Below are 15,850 nucleotides of genomic sequence, written 5' to 3'. Positions count from 1 at the left end.
CCCTTGCCATGTGACTATGCACAAGTTCCTGTCCTCCATGGTGCCTCATTTTCTTTATTTGTTTGATGAGACAAAGTCCTGATTGCCTCTGCCTAATCAAGGGATTTTATAAAAATGAATGGGATTTCAGTATGATGTTAGCAAGTCACTTGCCATTAGATTGTAAGTTCCTTGAGGGCAGGCACTCCATTTGGCCTCTTTGTGTATCCTCAGAGCTTGGTACAGTGCCTGGCAGTCTCTTAAATGTTTATTGACTGACTGACTTCGCTGCTTTGGGCCTCAGTTTCCTCATCTGTAAAATGAGGGGATTGGGTTAAATCACCTCACAGTTCCCATCCAGCTCTAAGGCTACGAGCCTATGAAATATAACAGGGTCCAATTCTCAAGCTCTTTCATCCAGTGAGGCCTCCCTAAAGCTCCCATAATTCCTAGCCCTTCTTCTTACTCCCTGCCCCTATAAAGTCTCTTCCTTGAGGCAATCTCTGAAGGCTACAGGAAGGGAGTGCAGGAAGTGGGGTGAGCTGTATGCACAGTGAAGGAGACTGGTTCAACACCATTGACAAGGCAAACATCCCCCCACCAAGACACACACACACACACACACACCCTTCCATTGCCTCAGCCACGAAACAAACAGGTGATCAGAGCTGGCCAGTTGTGGTTTCTCTATCTTCCCCTTCCCTGCAGAAAACTTCTCCAGGGAGGGAGGATGGGAAGCCAAAGAAATTCCACGGGGAAGTGCTCCACTTTTTCTTGTTGGGTCCTACAGATTGAGTGTAGCTCTGCGGCTGCTGAGCCGTGGGACACACTGTCCATGGGAAAGAGTAGACTTTGGGGATTTGTTTTCTTCTCGACTGCCTTGTCCACCACATCATCATTCTGGTCCCGGCTTTCGGCGCTGCACCCTGGCTGGAGCCCCAGCCACGGCTATCTGACTCAAGGAGGCTTTGTCTGAAGGGCCAAACTCTGCTGTGTGTGTGTGTGTGTGTGTGTGTGTGTGTGTGTGTGTGTTTTGAAAGACAGAGGGGCACAGACAAAGATGTAGACAGAGGGAAAAACAGAGAGACAAAGATATAGATAGACAGAAAAATGGAGAAAGAGAAAGGAAGAGGGGGCCAAGCCCGTGCTCTGAAATTATAAGCCTTGCATTCAAATCCCACCTCTGAGGATAACTAACCTTGTGACTCTATATAAGTTACAACCTCTCTGAGCCTCAGTTTCTTCATCTGTAAACTTCTCAGGTTCCTTCCAGATCCAAGATCCTATGACACAGAGATAGGGACAGACAAAGCTGGGGGCTATGGATTAGAATTCATTTGAGGTTAAGCTGACCTCCCAGTCTGGGGTAGATGGATGAGAGGGGGCTAGACCAGATGACCTCACGGGAGCCCCTCTGGTTCAAGGATACTGAAAGGAGGAAAGACCTTCAGGGGCCATCTTGTCCAATCAAATGGTTCCGTATCAGAAATGGATAGGGTTTTATTACTGGAAATGACACTAAGGAAGGCAGGTTTGTCCCTGCACCCTAAGGACCATGGGATCTTTCCATCTGACTTATATGTGTGGTCTTCCCCATTATAATGAATGTGAGCTCCTTAAGAGGGGACTGTCTGACTTTTGTATTTTTAGCCCCAGACCTTAGCACAATGCTAAGTCCCCTGCCCGTCCCCGTGTCCTCTCCTACCTCCCACCCTCTGTGGGCTTCCCTAGGGATAACTGTATGCTCTCCACAGGTCTCCTGAGGGGAGAGAAGGGGAGAGGAGGGGAGGGAGCTGGCATCAGGGGAGGAGGGGAGGCGGGGCCCTCTCTAAACTTCCATTGGCTCCCCTGGGAACAGCCAGGCTATATAAATTTGGGAGGGGACTGGAGATTTGACAGTTAGTGCTTTCCCTGGCCCTTGCAGGAGGGCTCTGGATATTCCTTCCACATCCTTGACCAACTTCTCCCTGGTGAGTGAATCTTGACTTCTCTCCCACCCCTCTCCCTTCTCCTTCCTCTCCTGGTGGCCAAAGTAATGGGGAAAGGATCTGGCCAAGCAATTTGCCAAGAGAGTCCTCAGTTTGGGAGGTGGGTGCTAAAAACAAACCAAAAAAGCAAACTGGGAGCACCATTAGGAGAGATCAGAGAGCAGGTAATGCCCCTACCTGATTCTCATTTTCCCCGGGGTGTTTGGGTATGGACCTAAGGAGTACGATTGAAGGAAAGGGGACGGCTTGCCTTACTTCTGTCCCTACCTTACTCCAGTCCTTTTGAATCATTCAACCCCATGCACCTCCAAGGGGCAGCTAGATGGGCCCTTTGATAAATGAGATCCCGAGAGCCTGGCACTGCCCCAAAGGTCTTTTAACCAATGCTGGGCAGACAGTCAGATTGCTTCAGAGAGGATTCTATCTCAATACACATTGTCCTGGAGGGCTTCTGAGGTCCCTCCCAGCTCAGAAATTCTATAATTCAAATTCTGACCTCCACCAATCCAGACCCCAGACCAGTGGGAATGTTGGCCCCAGTAACCTAAGCCCCCTAAGAGTGCAAAAGCCTCTTCTCCAGACTCTCACAGGCAAACCCAGAAGCTCAGAGCCTCATGAATGGAGTGTTTGAGTATGGGATGCAAGTCTCTGGAGAAATACCATCAAAGATATCAAAACCCCAAGCCCTGCTCCCCACAGGGATCAACTAATCGCTTCAGTGCTCTAAGGTTTATAAAACACTTTCCCTAATGCACCCCTTGGAGAATGTTATTGCAAGTACTTTTATTTTAGGGGATGTGGGGAGTCCAAACTCACGATCCTGATGTGAAAACCCTCCTTCCACCAGTGTGCCTCATTTGTCATTTACAGTCTTTCCAGAGATGCCTTCATCCCAGAGAGGATGAGTGACTTGTCCAGGGTCACCCAGCCATCATGAGTCAAAGGAAGGTCTGGATCCCAGGGTCTTCCTCCCTCCAAGGCTGTCCCTCTTGGCTCAAGTTCTATTATTTTTATTATTACTCTTTTCTCCTTTTTGGAGGTATGGAGTTTAAATAGAAACAGCTTCAGGAAAAGTCACTCTCCTGATGGTTAGTCTTTTATTTTTAATGTTCTGTGGATTCGTGCGCAACTGGATAAAATCACTGGTTTTGTCTTTTTTTAATTGAGTAGTGTTGGAATGTCAACTTATCATCTCTAGATTTAGTTTTATGATTATCTGGATTTAGGATTTAATTGAATAGGAAACTCCTAATGAAGAAATTCTATCAATGCAGATCAGTGACTATTCCTCCAAAGGACAGTCCTCAGGTAGAGGCTCTTCATCTTTTTGCTGTCACAGACCCCTTCTGCAGTTTGGGTCCCCTAAAGACGTCTTCTCCAAATCAGGTTTATGGCCCACATTTATGATGAAAGAAAATGCTGAATTTCAATTAGAGGTCAATTAAAATAAAGATGTATTTTTTTCCCTATCCAAATTCATCCTGACAGAAGGCACCTTCTCTTGGAGAAATAGCAAGGTGTAATGGCTAAAGCAATACACTTGGAGTCGGAAAGACCCAGGTTCAAAGCCTACCTCAGATACTCAATTAGCTATGTGACTCCCAGACAATTCATTTAACTTCTCTTTTAGGATTTAATTGGGTAGGATAAATCCTAAGTCCCTCAGTCTCCTCATCTGAAAAAAGAAGTTAGACCCTTCCAGCCCTAAATCTACAGTCCCACCCCTTCCCAGTCACTTCTAGCACTCTTTCCCTAGCCAGTGTACTAGAAATGGATGGAGATTAGGTAGGGAAGAAAGGGAATAAGCATTACTATAGCCCCTACTATGTGCCAGGCACTGTGCTAAGCCTTTTTACAGATATTATCTCATTTGATCTTTACAACAACCCAGGAAGGTAGGTGCTGTTGTTATCTCCATTTTACATATAAGGAAACTGAGGCAGACAGCAGCCAAACGACTTGCCCAGGGTCACACAGCTAGTACATGGCTGAGGCTAGATTTGAACTCAGGTCAGCCTGACTCCAGACCCAGTCCCCTATGCACTATGGCACCAACAGCTGCCTCTGATGGGGAATGATAGATTGAGCACCCCCTTCCCCTCTCTCCCCTGATAGGAGAGGTTGAAAGCTTGGACTAGCATGCGTCAGCTTAAGCTGATCTGACAAAAGTCCAGTCTGAGGTTTATTTGCTCAGATGACAGTGATGGTGATGATGTCTTGTATTTCTATGGGGCAGCCTGGTCCCAGCTCTCCATGTACCTGCCATGTATCTCAGGCAACTAACCCTTGTACAAAACCCACAAGTTCCTTCCCTTCTCTCAGATTCAGTTTCTTCTTCTGTAAAAGGGGAGGGACTGGGCTCCATGGCCTGGGTCCCTTCCAGCTCTAAAACTAGAATTCCTCTAATGGTTAGCTCTTATAGTCATAGCATTTTAAAGACAACATCACAGCTGAAGGGGACTTTAGAGTACAGTGGATAGAGGACTGACCTTGGACTTAGCAAGAGCTGAGTTCAAATCCTGCCTTCAACTTTTATTACTGTATGAAGCTGATCAAGTCACCTAAACCCCGGAGCCCCAGTGTCCTCATCTGTAAAATCTGGCCTACCTTGGATTGCTGTAAAGATGAAATGAGCTAATATTTGTAAAGCGCTTAATATAATGCTGGTATATAGTAAGCACTTAATAAATGCTTATTCTTGTTCCATTTTCCTAATGAACTTTGCCAACTTCAAAGGACTATAGAAATGAGAGCTATTATGATGTTGATTTTAGAAATGTGGAAACCTGAGGCCCAAAGAGATTGTGATTTGCTACATAGGTAGTAAGAAGCAGAAAATGAACCCAGGTTCACCTATTATTGATCATAGAATCCTAGATTAAAAACTAGGATGGACCTTGAAGGCCATCCAGTGCCTCCAAAAACTAGGTGGCCTGGTGGATAAAGCACAGGGCCTGGAGTCAGGAAGACCTGGGTTCAAACCCAGCCTGAGACACTTAGTAGCTGTGTAACCCAGGGCAAGTCCCTTGACCGCTACCTGCCTCAGTTTCCTCATCTGTAAAATGGGGTTGATCCCATTGGTTTCTCCAGGTCAGACAGATTTTTTCTGCCTTGCCCTCACTTTTCTCTCCCCCACTGCAGTGACCATGTCTCAGCAGCCTCTGCACGTGAAGACCCCCATTAGGGACAGCATGGCCCTGTCCAAGGTGGCAGGCACCACCGTCTACCTCAAGATGGACAACGCTCAGCCTTCAGGGTCATTTAAGATCCGGGGCATCGGACACCTGTGCAAGACGGTGAGAAGGGAAGGGGCAAGGAGAGGGAGGTGCCAGAGATGGCAGCAGCAGGCACTGCCCTGGGCCCTTTGGAGGGAGATGAAGGAAGTGTCTTCAGAGGAGGAAGGAGGTCCACAAAGGGTCCAAAAGAAACGACCCATCAGTGTGGCCTTGCGCTTGCAGATACCGCCGTTACCCTAGGACAGACCAGCACCAACATCAATCTTTTGTCTAAAAGCCCTAGGGGACAACCTGATATAATCTGGTGGGTGCCAGGAAAATCCCTACCCCAAAGCTGTTCTCTCACTGCTTGCTTAGTGCCCCAAGATCCACCATTAGAATGTCATTCCTTTAAGTTAAGACCTTTCCATCTCCCAGTTCCTCTGTTAAAAAGCATAGCCCTCCCCGGGAAGGCCATTGGATAGTATAGGGGATCGCATGCTGGACCTGAAATCAGGAAGAGCTGAGTTCAAATCCTGCCTCAGCCACTAATGACCCTATGCAAGGGTCTTATAACCTGTCAGCCCCAATTTCCTCATCTGTAAAATGGGGACAATAATAGTACCTAATTAATTGGATTGTTGTCAGGATATTAAGCATCATATGAATGTAATTATTCGTGTTTAGTGTGGATGAGTTTAGCGTATCCTCTCCTCTAGATACATTAGTAGGAAATAAGGAAAAGGAGTTTGCCTGGGAGGTGGGGAGTAAAGGGTGGGCTGGGACTTAGAGCTCAGGGTACTTTCTGGCTACTTGGAGAGCCCTGGATAAGCAGGGTCAAATGAAGTCACTGCACAGCTAAGAGAGGGAGGTGCTAAAAGGGGAATCACAAGAACCCTGGGACCTTGGAGTTGGAGGAGAAGGCATGGGAACAGCAAATGTCAGAGCAGGGAAGACCTCAGGAGAGAGAATGTCAGAGCTGGGAGGGGCCTCAGAACAGGGAAAGTCAGAGCTGGGAGGGCCCTTAGAATAGGGGATGGCTGAACTGGAAGGGGCCTTGGAACAGAGAATGTCAGAGCTGGGAAGGGCCTTTAGAACAGGGAATGTCAGAGCCTTCCTCTGACTCTCAGTCTAGCTCTTTCCACTGTTTCCTGATGCCTCCCCCTGCCCTAATCCACCTATCTCTCTCCTTGTCTCCACAGTGGGCTGAGAGGGGCTGTGAGCATTTCATCTGCTCCTCAGGTAAGTTTCCCATTGGGGCAGGGTTCCCAGGTTCCTATCCATGGAACAGGCCCCCACCTATCAGGATTTCATGGGCAAGAGAAGAGGGGAAGGCCCCTGGGCACAGAGGATCCTCATCTAGTTCAATCCCTTTATCTTAACAAATGAGGAAACTGAGACCCAGAAAAGTGTCTGACACATAGTAGGTGCTTAGTAAATGTTTATTGATTGACTGATAGATTGATTATCTGACTTGCTCATAGGGACAGAGACAGAGACTGAACCTGTGATTTCATTGGTAAAAAAGGTCTCTAGTGCTGCAGGTCAGGACCTGCTCTACAATTTACAGTTTCACTGGCAGGATGCGTCAAACCTGAACTCAGGTCTCTCTAGCTCCAAAGCCAGCTCTTTACCCACTATGCTTCCATTCAGCATACGACTTACTAACATATGTCTTGCTTAACTAGTATCACATAACAGGGTATGACTCCTAGGCCAGTAAATAGCAGATTGCAACCCAATGATTCTGACTCCCAAATTGGGAATCTTTCTTCTCCTAGGATTAGGGAAAGACTGATGAGCCATGGGCTGATTTGAGTTAGGACTCAGGAAATCTGGACCTGGCTGGGCCCAGTTCAATGGGACCTTGGGCAGGACATTAAGCCCTAATTTCCCATCAAGTCTTTTCAGGAGTCTCAGGTTAGAAGAGAAAAAGGAAGGAGAGGTCGGGTCTCTAGAATAACCATAGACCACGCTGGGGTCTGCCTGAAACAATGCGAACCTTCTTCCCCCAACGAACCACCCACAGCGGGCAATGCCGGCATGGCTGCAGCCTATGCTGCCAGGAAGCTGGGCATCCCTGCCACCATCGTCGTGCCTAACACGACACCTCCTCTCACCATCCAGAAGCTCAAGGCTGAGGGTGCCATGGTCAAGGTCGTAGGTGAGGTAAGTGCCTGAGAGGTGGACACATACATGTTGGTGGTGTGATGTATAAGGGGTGGGCTGCCTAATTTGTACTTTATGCTAGAAGTACTAGAGAGCCATTAGAGTTTCTTGAGCATGACATCATAACTGCATTTTAGGAATATCTATTTAAGGGGCAGCTAGGTGGTGAAGTGGATAGGGCACCGGCCCTGAAGTCAGGAGGACCTGAGTTCAAATCTGCCTCAGACCAAACACTTGACACTTACTAGCTGTGTGACCCTGGGCAAGTCACTTAACCCCAACTGCCCCCCCAAAAAAAAGGAATATCCGTTTGGCAGCAATGTGGAGGATTGGAGAGGGAGGAGCATGTGAAGTCAGGGAGTCAGATGGGACCCTATATAAAATGTCCAGCTAGTGGGATCTCAAAGAAAAAAGCCTTCTTTCACCTGTGTCCCTTGATGATTCCCAGACGCTGGACGAGGCATTCAAACTGGCGAAAGATCTTGCCAAGAACAACCCCGGCTGGATCTACGTGTCTCCCTACGACGACCCCCTCATCTGGTAGGTACTTCCCAGGTTGGGCTCAAGGACCCTCTCTGGGTTGATGCTTCTCAAATCTACTCATCCGGCCCTAATCTTTCTCCTGAATTCCAGTCTCACTTTCCCAACTGTCTTTCAGACATCTCATACTGGATTTCCAATAGACATCTGAAACTCAACATGTCCAAGGCAGAACTCATTATCTTTCCCCCTAAACCCTTCCTTGTTACTGGAGAGGGCATCACCATCCTCCCAGTTCCTCATGCTCCCAATCCAGGAGTCACCCTGGACTCCTCACTATCTCTCACTCCACATATCCAATATGGTACCAAGGCCTGTCAAGTCTACCTTCACAAAATCTCTCAAATATGGCCCCTTCTTTCCTCTGACATAGCCACCCCTCTGGTCCAGACCCTCATTATCTCACACCTGCTGGGGCAGGGGACAGGGCTGGGGGGAGAGTCTGCCTCAAGTCTCTCCCTACTCCAATCCATCCTCCACTTGGTCACCTTCCTAAAGCACAGACCTGACCACCCTTCCACTCTCTCCCAACCCCAACTGGCCATGGCCATGCCTACAATGCTCCTCTTTCACCCTCCTCCCCCTGCTAAATTTCTACCAATTTTTTGAAGCCCAATCCAAACACTGCCCCCTCCAGGAAGATTTCCCTGATTGTCCTAGTTAGTAATACCTTTCACCTCATAGAACCCTTGACACTAATTATAAAACAGTCCAGTAGGAACATAGGATCTCAGAAGGGTTCTGAGAGGCCATCAGGTCCAGGCTCTGGAGAAGAGACAGATTGGGGCTGGGTTTGGAAAGAGCAGAAAGGGAAATCAAGTCTGAGGAGGTAGCATAGTGTGGTGGATAAAGCACTGGGCCTGGGTTCAAATCCTGCCTTAGATACTTAGCAGCTACATGACCCTGGAAAAGTCATTTCCCCTACCTCCTGACACAGGCGATAATAGCTAACCTTCATAAAGTGCTTTACAAACTTTATGTAATTTTTTCCTCACAACAACCCTGGAAGGAGGGTGCTATCTCATCCCCATTTTACAGATGAGGAAACTGAGGCAGACAGAGATTTCAGAGACTTGCGCATGGTCAGACAACTAATAGGTGTCTGAGGCCAGATTTGAACTCTGGTCTTCCTGATCCCAGGTCTAGTGCTCTAACCACTGAGTCACCCAGCTATCTCTAGGTGATGTAGACTCAAGGTGAAGAATGAGACATACACTTTCAGACATGGTTGCCTCAGTTGTTACTTCTTTTAATCTGTAAAATGGGGATGACAGCAACGCCTAAATCACAATGTTAAGTATCAAACATGATCAAATTTGTGAAGCATTTTGCAGACCTTAAAGCACAATATAAATATACACTGTTATTATTAATTTGGTTTTCCATAGAGGATCACATGTATCATAAGATCCTATAATCATAAGAGTCGGAAGGGACATCATGGGGAATCTCAGCCCTGGGAAGTTAAGGGACTTGTCCAAGGCCATACAGGTAGTAAGCAATCAGAGGCAAGACTTGAACCCAGGTCCTCTAACTTTCATCAGGACTTTTCCCCAATATACCAAAAGTCAGTCAACAAGCATTTATTAAACACCTAGTGTATACCAAGCATTCTGCTAAGCTCTGGGGATACAAAGAAAGGCAAAAACAAATAAACCGTTCCTCCCCTCAAGAAGCTCACAGTCTAACAGCAAGAAGGAAAAAAAAACATGCAGACAACCATGTTCAGACAAGATGGAGACAAGCTAAATTCAGAAAAGTCTCGGAGAGAAGGTGCTAAGATTAAGGACAAAGAAAGGCAGAAGGCAGGACTTTAGCTGAGACCTGAAAGAAGCCAGGAGGCAGAGATGAGAGGGACAGCACACCAGGCACAGAGCACAGCTGGGAAAAATGCCTGGAGTCAGGAGATGGCTCTCACGTGGTTATGTGTGATAAAGGACTACTTCAGGAGCAACGTAGGTTTGGTTTTTTAAATTAAATTAAATTTATATACATATGAAAACATGTTTTGCATGATCTCATACGTATAACTCAGATATCAAAATAGCTGCCTTCTCAATGGTGGGGAAAGAGGCTCGAGTAGGATGAGAATTTGGAACTCAAAATTTTTAAAGAGGTAATGGTAAAAATAAATAACAAATTTTAAAAGTGAGCACTGAAACAAATACATAATGAATTTTTGAAGAATGCCACAAATGAACAAATAAATAATTTTTTGAATTATTATGGATTTTTAAATTAACAAGCATTTATTTTCCCTCCCCCAATGAAAAAGGGGGGGGACCCCTTTGTAACAAATATTCATAGCAAAGAAAAGCAAATTCCCACATTGGCCATGTTCAAAAGTGAAAAACATCCTGAAAATGGAAGGTGTCCAGAAGTGGACTTGGGCTGCCTTGGAAGGTAGTAAGCTGTCCAGCCACGCAGGTTTTCATGTGAAGGTCGGTGGTACGTTGTGCCTCTGGTACAGACTGAACTAGGTGTCCAGAAGGCCCTTCCAGCTCCGAGCTAATTGTACTTCCTGATTCCCACCCTCCAGGGAAGGCCACACCACCCTCGTGAAGGAGCTGAAAGAGAACCTTCCAGGGAAGCCGGGGGCCATCGCTCTGTCTGTAGGTGGTGGCGGCCTCCTGTGTGGTGTGGCGCAGGGCCTGGAGGAGGTGGGCTGGAAGGACGTGCCCATCGTGGCAATGGAGACACACGGGGCCCACAGTTTCAATGCAGCCATCAAAGCTGGCAAGCTAGTCACACTTCCCAAGATTACCAGGTAAGGGACAGAGGGAGAAGGAAATGAGCATTTATTAAGCACCTACTATGCCGTGCTAAGCACTTTAATATTATTATCTCATTTGATCCTCACAACGACCTTTCACGGTAAGTGCTATTATGATCCCATTTTGCAACTGAGGAAATTGAGGCAGAGCTGGAAGTATCTGAGGCTGGATTTGAACTCTGGTCTTCCTGACTTTAGGCACCATCTAGGTGGAGTCAAGGGATGCTGACAGACAGCAGCTACAGGAGCTCAGGGCCCCGGGCCAAGCATCCAGGGGCTTGAACTCCTGTGCTAGAAAAGGAGTGAGCGGCTTCCCTGTTCTCACCGCTGGGCATAAACACCACTGCTCTCTAGAAAGCCTCTGGATCACAGCTGGGAGGTATCTTATCGATCCAGGTGAACCCCATCCTTTTATGAATTTGGAAACAGAGGTACAGGAGAATTAAAGAATTCACCCAAGCAAGTGACAGAGCCAGGATTAGAACCTGTATCTTCTGACTCTAAATGCAGAGTTCTCTCTCCCGTCCTGAAAAGGCCACATAGCACAGTGGATGGAAAGCCAGACTCCGGGATAGAAAGAATAGACTTGGGTTCAAATCCTATCTCTGATACATCATCCCCCAGGGCCTGGAATGCCCTCCCTCCTCCACTGTAACTACTGACCTTCCTGGAAATCCCACCCTAACCCAGAAGCCTTCCCCAGTCCCTCTTCTCTCCAGGGCCTTCCCCTTGTTAAACATCTTCTATTTATTGAGTATATAGCTTGCTTTGTATATATTTTGTTTGCTTGCTCTCCCATTAGATTATAAACTCCCTGAGGGCAGGAACTTTCTCTTGCCTCCTTTTGTATTCCTAGAGCTTAGCACAGTGCCTGGCACAAAGTAGATGCTTAATAAATATTTGTTAGTTCATTAACCCTGGACAAGTGATCTCAACCTCTCAGTGATGTCTAAGGTCCCAACATGCAGAAGAAGGTTGCCTATTCCAAAGAGATCACAGGTCCAGGACCTATCCACCATCTCCACTCCCACCAAAGTATGGACCACTGACTCAGTTTCCCCCTCCCTCCATGCCCGTATCTCATGACCCTTGATCCTGGTGGTTTGGTCCCTGACCAAAAGGGTGAAACCAAGGGTAGAGGACACTTGAATGCTAGCCTGCCCTACCTCCCAACCTCCACACCCTTGGAATTCTGAGCCAAGCAAGGATGATCAAGTGTGACTACGTGGCTCCCTTTCCTCAAAGAGGCGGGAAACCTGCCTAGGGCCTTTAGAATAGAGTTGTGGCTTAGTGGATAGACTGAGGGACCTGCAGAGCTTGCCTCTGGCACTTACTGTCACTGGGGCTACAACCCAAGTCCCTTCACCTGAGTCTCAGTTTCTTCTCTGCCAAATGGGGATGATGCTTGTTGTGAATCACTGAGATGACGTATGTAAAGCGCTGGATGGTGTCCCTTAGTGGCAGTATTTTTGTTTGTGATTTCATTGATATAAGGAACTCCCAGGAGAGGAAATACCCTCTACTAAGCTGGTTGAAGGGGATAAGAGATTTGCATACATCCAGAGGAGAACGCTGAACCTAGGTCTACTCCACTCTCTCCTAACTATGTGCCACTGCTTCTTGATAATTAATGATTAATAATTATCAATTAATTATAAAGTATTACTATTTACAAAAATTCACACCACTCACCCTTTACACGAGCACACTTACCATGGAAAGCACGGCCTCTTTGCACCACCAGGTGCTACCTCCATGGTGGTTGTGTTGGAAACACTCTTTAAAAGTGTGGCTGGAAGTCCATCTGATTCCAGCGCCTTTTTTCTCCACCTCCTGTAGTGTGGCTAAAGCCCTCGGGGTAAACACTGTTGGGGCTCAGGCCCTGAAGCTGACCCAGGAACACCCCATCTTCTCTGAAGTGATCACAGACCAAGAAGCAGTTGGAGCTATTGAGAAGTTTGTGGGTAAGTGCCAGGCTCTGTCTTAACCCCGAGATGAGGGCAGGAGATGGGGGAGGGTGGGATTGGGGGAGCACAGAGGCCTTGCCTCTAGGCAAGGATGTGCTGGGAAACATTGAACCACTGGATCTCCAGACTAGCTATCTGTATGTGTGTGTTTGTATATATGTATATGCATACACACACACCTACATATACACACAATTAAGTTTCATCTGCATTATTAACATTTTCCCATCACTGTGCAAGTCCAGATAATCAACAAAACAACAAAAAAATCAAACTATGATTAGTTGTGTCTGCCAATTTCCATGAAGGAAAAGATTACATGGAAAATTTAACAATCAGCCAACTCTAGGACACCACTGCCTATAGTCAGTCAATAAACATTTAATTACCTACTATGTGTCAGACACTGTGTGAAGCGCCAGTGATGCAAAAAGAGGCAAAAAAAAAAACCAGGTCCTGCCCTCAAGGTGATTGCAGTCTAATGGGGGAGATAAGGAATGTGTACAAGCTCTATCTATACAGGGTAAATAGGAAATCATGAAGAAAGGGAAGGCGCTGGAATTGAGTGGGGAAGGCTTCCTGTAGAACATGGGATCTTAGTGGGACTTACAGGAAGCCAGAGAGGCAAGCAGGCCCATGCTCTGCGGAGGGAGGATCACGAGCGAGGCCCCCACCCCAAACCGTTCCCCTCCAGCCTGGACCAGGACCTGACCGAGCCATCACTGATCCAATCCTTTGAGTCAACAAGTCAGTCGACATTTATTAAGTACGTACGAAGTGCCAGGCCTTCTGCCGAGTGCCGGGCATACAAGTATAAGTGGAACAACAGTCCCCTCAAGGGGCTTCCGTTCTGATGATGGAAGACCGCTCTGAAAAAGGGAGCTGAAAAGACAGGCTCGGGGTTTGGGTGGGCAAAGCCTGGAATCAGGTGTAGAATCTGACGTGGAAGGAAGACGTCACTAGCCTGGCTGACACAGTGCTTAGTCCAGGGCTAGTCTTAGGATGCTGGGATGGCCAGCTTCAGCTCCTTATTCCGTACCTTCCTGCTGTTCCACAGCTCATCTATTTTTACTTAGAATGTAAACCTCTTTGAGGGCAAAGACTGCTTGTTTTTCGCTTTTCTTTGTATTTTAGTAAGTGCCGATAAATGCGTGCTCATTGACTGAGGAGGTTGGTGTCACTGTGCAGCCTGGTTCAAGGACTTCCTTAAGAGCCAGCTGGCTCCCCCAGGCTCCACGCCCCTGCCCTCAGCCCCTAACCTTTGCCTTCTGGCTCCTGCAGACGACGAGAAGATCCTGGTGGAGCCGGCGTGTGGGGCGGCTCTGGCAGCTATCTACAGTGGTGCAGTACAAAAGCTACAGGGCGAGGGGAAGCTCCCAGCCAAGTTGTCCAGCGTGGTGGTCATCGTGTGTGGTGGCAGCAACATCAGCTTGGCTCAGCTGCAAGGGCTTAAAGAGCAGCTGGGAATGAAAACTAGCTGAGCCCACTCCCACCGCCCTCCTCCGGCACCCTGCCACGCACCCCCTTCTTGGGGCTGGAGTTTTATCCAGTGCCTTATTTTATCATCATCATCATTATTATTATTGTTATTGCTGTTCTATTGTTGTTGTTGGAGGGTACCTATCTATGGAGCTGGAAGAGGCAGACCTCTTTCTGGTTGGGGGGCCAGGGCTAGGGAGAGGGCCTCAGCCACTTGTGAACTCCTGGCTTTACAGGGGGAAAAGGGGAACCCTGACCCTGTTCTGAGACACCTACTTAGCCCCACTTTAATCCACCCTTTCCATCAGCCCCACAGAAACCTGGGAACCCCCAGGAATTGAGAGCTGAGCCAGGTGGGAGGGAGTGGAGGAGATGGGTCATGGGACTTTCACTTGGTGCCCCCACCTCTGCCTCTGATTAGAAGAGGGGCCAAAAGGTCAAAAGAGAAGGCTCAAGGCTGGACAGGGGAGCAAGGAGCATCTAAGTTTCTTCTCCACAGCCCACCCTCCACCTTGGTTACCTTCTCCAGGGTTGGGAAGTCAATACCAGCCCCTACTCATTTTTCTAATGTCCAAACCTTTTCATTGAAAAAAAAAGATCCAATTATACATCTATTTATGAAAGGTGATCTGGGTCTGTTATTTCTTTAGTGTCTTTTCATTTCTCTTTCTGCCAAAGATCTTCAATGGCCCCAGGAGGAATGTTTTCCCAGTGGCAAAGGGAGGCTGGGGAAAGCACCCCTCGCTCTAGCTGCATCTCATGGAGTAGCCATTCTAGGCTCAGGGAAACATGGGAAATAAATAGGTTTTGCTGAAATCCCTGACGCTGGAGAGAGCACTGGAGAGAAGAAAATTCTGGAGTCAAATCCTCCCCTCTTCCCCTCCCTAACAGGAACCACTACGGGCTGAGTCCCTACTTCCTGCAGGGAAGAGTGCTCGACATCAGGGGCGCTGTGGTGCTATGGATGGGAAGTGCAGAGGTGCTGGAGGATGCAACGTTTTAAAGCTAAGGATTATGGGAAACTCCCAGTGGAGGATGCCATTCATTCAAAGTGCAATAAATATGTTACTAACCACAGTGGATAGAGGTTTGGCCTCACACACAGGGAAACCTGGATTCAAATCCTGACTCTGACACAGGCTGCCTGTATGACCCTGCACTGAACCCTGGAATTTCTCAGACAATTCCCTATATCAATAAAAGCCCCGGTCTAATCCCTGTCCCCCTGCTCTGTGCAAAGCCTTGGAGATGCAAAGATAAAAAAACAATAGTCCTGCCTTCGAGATGACTTTTTATTGCGGATATTAACCACACCCATGCTTTACAGAGCACTTTCCTCAAAATCATCACATGAGGCAAGGAATGTCAATAAAAAAAAAACTAAAGAAAAGGAGGAAACAATTTATTAAGCGCCTACTATGTGCCAGGCACTGGACTAAGTGCTTTTAACAAATATTATCTCATCTGATCCTCACAACAGCTCCGGGAGGCGGGCTGCTGCTATCATCTCCTATTACTACTGAGGAAACTGAGGCAGGCACAAGCCAGGGTCCCCACAGCTAGTGAAGTCTGAGGTGGGATCTGAACAAAGGTCTTCCTCCATCCACTGTGCCGCCTAGCTGCCCGCTACACACACAGTAAGAGGCAAGATCGAAATTTGAACCCAGGCTCCGACTCCTAATCCTGTTCTTTTCACTGCCTCTTGGAGGCACCATCCACACCAAGAAGAGAGGGCTGTGA

At 47.5% G+C, this 15,850-nt stretch overlaps 1 protein-coding gene across 1 annotated transcript; it reads left to right on the top strand.

The window, feature by feature from the left end:
• Positions 1-1,865: 1,865 nt before the first annotated feature.
• Positions 1,866-14,112, top strand: SDS (serine dehydratase). Its single transcript, XM_020978051.2, has 8 exons — positions 1,866-1,949; positions 5,109-5,263; positions 6,385-6,424; positions 7,212-7,351; positions 7,800-7,891; positions 10,431-10,658; positions 12,504-12,628; positions 13,913-14,112. The coding sequence occupies exons 2-8, from the start codon at positions 5,114-5,116 to the stop codon at positions 14,110-14,112; spliced, it is 975 nt and encodes a 324-aa protein (XP_020833710.1). The 5' UTR covers positions 1,866-1,949; positions 5,109-5,113.
• The last annotated feature ends 1,738 nt before the right edge of the window (positions 14,113-15,850 follow it).

This window comes from Phascolarctos cinereus, unplaced genomic scaffold (assembly GCF_003287225.1).
Source record: "Phascolarctos cinereus isolate Bilbo 61053 unplaced genomic scaffold, phaCin_HiC Scaffold_4;HRSCAF=312, whole genome shotgun sequence".
In the NCBI taxonomy this organism is placed as follows: Eukaryota; Metazoa; Chordata; class Mammalia; order Diprotodontia; family Phascolarctidae; genus Phascolarctos; species Phascolarctos cinereus.
Note: the sequence above shows the minus strand (reverse complement) of the source record. Positions and strands in the feature narration are given on the sequence as shown.

What these genes read in the sequence shown, in the direction of transcription:
- SDS (XM_020978051.2), top strand. Translation starts at nt 5,114, where the DNA reads ATGTCTCAGCAGCCTCTGCACGTGAAGACCCCCATTAGGGACAGCATG. An exon ending in TGGTCAAGGTCGTAGGTGAG is followed by an intron (nt 7,352 to 7,799) that starts GTAAGTGCCTGA and finishes GATGATTCCCAG; the next exon opens with ACGCTGGACGAGGCATTCAA. An exon ending in ACACTTCCCAAGATTACCAG is followed by an intron (nt 10,659 to 12,503) that starts GTAAGGGACAGA and finishes CACCTCCTGTAG; the next exon opens with TGTGGCTAAAGCCCTCGGGG.